General features: G+C 46.3%; 1 protein-coding gene across 1 annotated transcript; it reads left to right on the plus strand.

The window, feature by feature from the left end:
* Positions 1-239: 239 nt before the first annotated feature.
* LOC121549509 (class E basic helix-loop-helix protein 22-like) lies at positions 240-2372 on the plus strand. Its single transcript, XM_041861301.2, has one exon. The coding sequence runs from the start codon at positions 610-612 to the stop codon at positions 1435-1437; it is 828 nt and encodes a 275-aa protein (XP_041717235.1). The 5' UTR covers positions 240-609; the 3' UTR covers positions 1438-2372.
* The last annotated feature ends 495 nt before the right edge of the window (positions 2373-2867 follow it).

A 2867-nucleotide genomic window follows, 5' to 3' on the forward strand; every position in this document is an offset into this window, starting at 1 on the left:
CTAATAGGAGCAGCACCTTGCAAACATGTACTCCACCTTTTATACAGATGGTAACTCGAATAATAAACTCCAGCGCCCCATTATAAAGCTATAGGCAGCTCCTCACAACGTGTGTGCACGCGGAGCCACTATACCCAGACTGGGAAGGACAGAGAAATACAGAGAGAGGAGGGGGAGAGCACGCGGGATTGTTTGTTAAAATCCCATTAATTACATCGTTAACCTGATTGGGTAGACAGAGGGGGCAGAGAGAGTGCGAGAGAGCTGTGTCCCAATAGGAAAATCCTCTTCATATTAACCCGCCTCGAGATAATGATGTAAAAGACTTCCCCGTTCTTACGCGTGATGCTAATCGCCGTGGAGATCTGCTGAAGGTGAATCAGAGCGAGATAAGCAGCGCGAGCGCAGAGAGCAGAGCAGAGAGGGAGGGAGAGAGCCGATGCGCCTCCACATCTCAGTTGACAAGTCGAGCAATAATAAAGCATCAAGACCAACTCACTCTATCTGACAGCGCACAAGGCAAGAAACTTGTACAAGCGCCGTCGCCGGGAGAGAGTCTCCAGAAACTGCCACCCACTAAAGCAGAGTCTGGAGGAGAGGACAAGTGCTATGGACAGGAGAATGAACTTGAACGGACCGGGAGATATTTTCCACAAAACACTCAGCGCTGTCTCCAACAGAAAGATGGACTCCTTCAGGTCGGCGGCTGGTGTTGACCTGCCGGGGTCCAGGGACCGCCAGTCACCGATCAGCTGTTTCGATCAGACCGACCCAGACCCGATTCAACCCGGTGGACTGGCTGGCGGTCGAGGGGGACCGCTGGGTCTGCCGACCGGATCTTTGTGCGTCAAGTTCGGCGAGAGCAGCAACAGGACCTCGGCGGCCGAGAGCAGTGGCGGGGAGCAGAGCCAGGACGATGACAGTGACGGCAGATGTGAGATGGTCCTCCTGGCCGACGGGAGAACGGTGGCCGCCGGTAAACCGGAGGGAGGTAAGAAAAACAAAGAGCAGAAAACACTCAGACTAAACATCAACGCGCGGGAGAGACGGAGGATGCACGACCTGAACGACGCGCTGGACGAGCTGCGCTCTGTCATCCCGTACGCGCACAGCCCCTCCGTGCGGAAACTCTCCAAAATCGCCACTTTGCTACTCGCCAAAAACTACATCCTCATGCAGGCGCAGGCTCTGGAAGAGATGAGGAGGCTGGTGGCCTATCTGAACCAGGGCCAGGCCATCTCAGCGGCATCCATACCCGCCACCACGGCCCTTGCTGCTCCGGGTCTACCCGGTCTGAGTGCGGGGATAAGTGCGTACGACCAGCCGCCTGTGTACCCCTTCACCACCGGATTGGCCGGGTCTTCCTGCCCGGACAAATGTGTCCTTTTCAACAACGTCACCTCGAGCCTGTTTAAACAATGCGCTGACAAGCCTTAACTGCATCACAACAATGAGCCGGTACCTACACTCAGAGAAGCACATGCGAGAGAAAAAGAACACCACTTTTTTAAAACACAGGGCGACTTTGGAGAGCTGGCAAGTCAGTGTAGACCATGAAGTGAAGCTGATGAAGAGTAGGCCTATTTTATAACATTTACAAATGCATTCAAAGAAGCGCTTTTTGTTCAGACAATACTTGATTGTGTATATATAAAGCATCCTTTAAGTGCTGGTATGAATGAAAGTGAAAAACCAAACAGAAGTTTAGGAGTGGCTTGCAAGTGGTGCTGGATTGACAATTGTTTATTACTTGCGCAAATAAGGACCCTATATGGAGAGTTTTGACCTGACAACATGCGACCATTTCACTTGAATAGATGGAACATTAGTTAATATAAGAAACCACAACCTTGCTGCTTTATTGACTTGATTTATAATTTATGAAGGCGTTTGCTTATTGGTCGTTATTTGGTGAACTTTTGAGAATTTATTCAGCGTCCCATAGGCATGTCCTGAGGGAAAGCAAAGTGAACTGAGTTGAATACGAAATATTTGTTTTAATCTCTCACTCCAAAGTATATTGTCATTTAAATACTTTTAAAAAAGAAAAACGTGTGCTACATTGACTGTAATATAATGACATTTGAGTCTCTAATAGCCTGTATCTTCAGTTTATGTCCTTTTCGATTTTTCCTTTTTATTTATTTATTTGATACATTTTATTTGCATGGTGGTACACTGTATACTGCATAGCGACGTGTCTGATTTGCGTAATTTCTTAAAAACTCATGCAATAAGGCCGAGGTCTTGAGGGATCAGGCGCGCTGTCAGGTCAAGCAGTGCATTATTGTAGATACATTAGTTACTATATGAATAAAGAGGGCCATTTGTATGTGTTTATGTGTTGGAAAGCTTTATTAAAATATTTTGAACAAAACAAATTCCTTCGTCTGCTCGTCTGATGTGTAGTCACTGAAAGTGGAGTAATGTAAGAAAACGAAGCCGGGACTGAATTCTATTTCTCAGAGGATCGAGGTTAATTTTTGCCTCATTCACCTTCGAAAAATCTGAACTTGGCTATTTTAGCATATTTTCAAGAAATTGTATTGTGCGCTTGATTATCGACTATTAACATTCTAACATTATTTTATTGTCCATGTATAATTCTATATTCATGCACCAAAGCCTAAATAACAATACATTTTCATTTATCCTTTTCTCAGGTCATGTCTTAGCCTACTAAAACCAAAAAGTGCTTGTTGATCCTCGGAACCTCGCCATATGCCAAGCATGTTGTGTAAGAATAATGAGTTGATAATTTTCTGCTCCATCAAAAGCGGTAACTTTTCTGGACGTTGAGCTGTAAAGTCACACGAAGCCTTGGGAGCAAAGGCCAGACGTGTGGGCAACGTTGCCCTCTGGCTAGA

The sequence above is a fragment of the Coregonus clupeaformis genome, chromosome 34 (assembly GCF_020615455.1).
Source record: "Coregonus clupeaformis isolate EN_2021a chromosome 34, ASM2061545v1, whole genome shotgun sequence".
In the NCBI taxonomy this organism is placed as follows: domain Eukaryota; kingdom Metazoa; phylum Chordata; class Actinopteri; order Salmoniformes; family Salmonidae; genus Coregonus; species Coregonus clupeaformis.

What these genes read in the sequence shown, in the direction of transcription:
- LOC121549509 (XM_041861301.2), top strand. Translation starts at nt 610, where the DNA reads ATGGACAGGAGAATGAACTTGAACGGACCGGGAGATATTTTCCACAAA.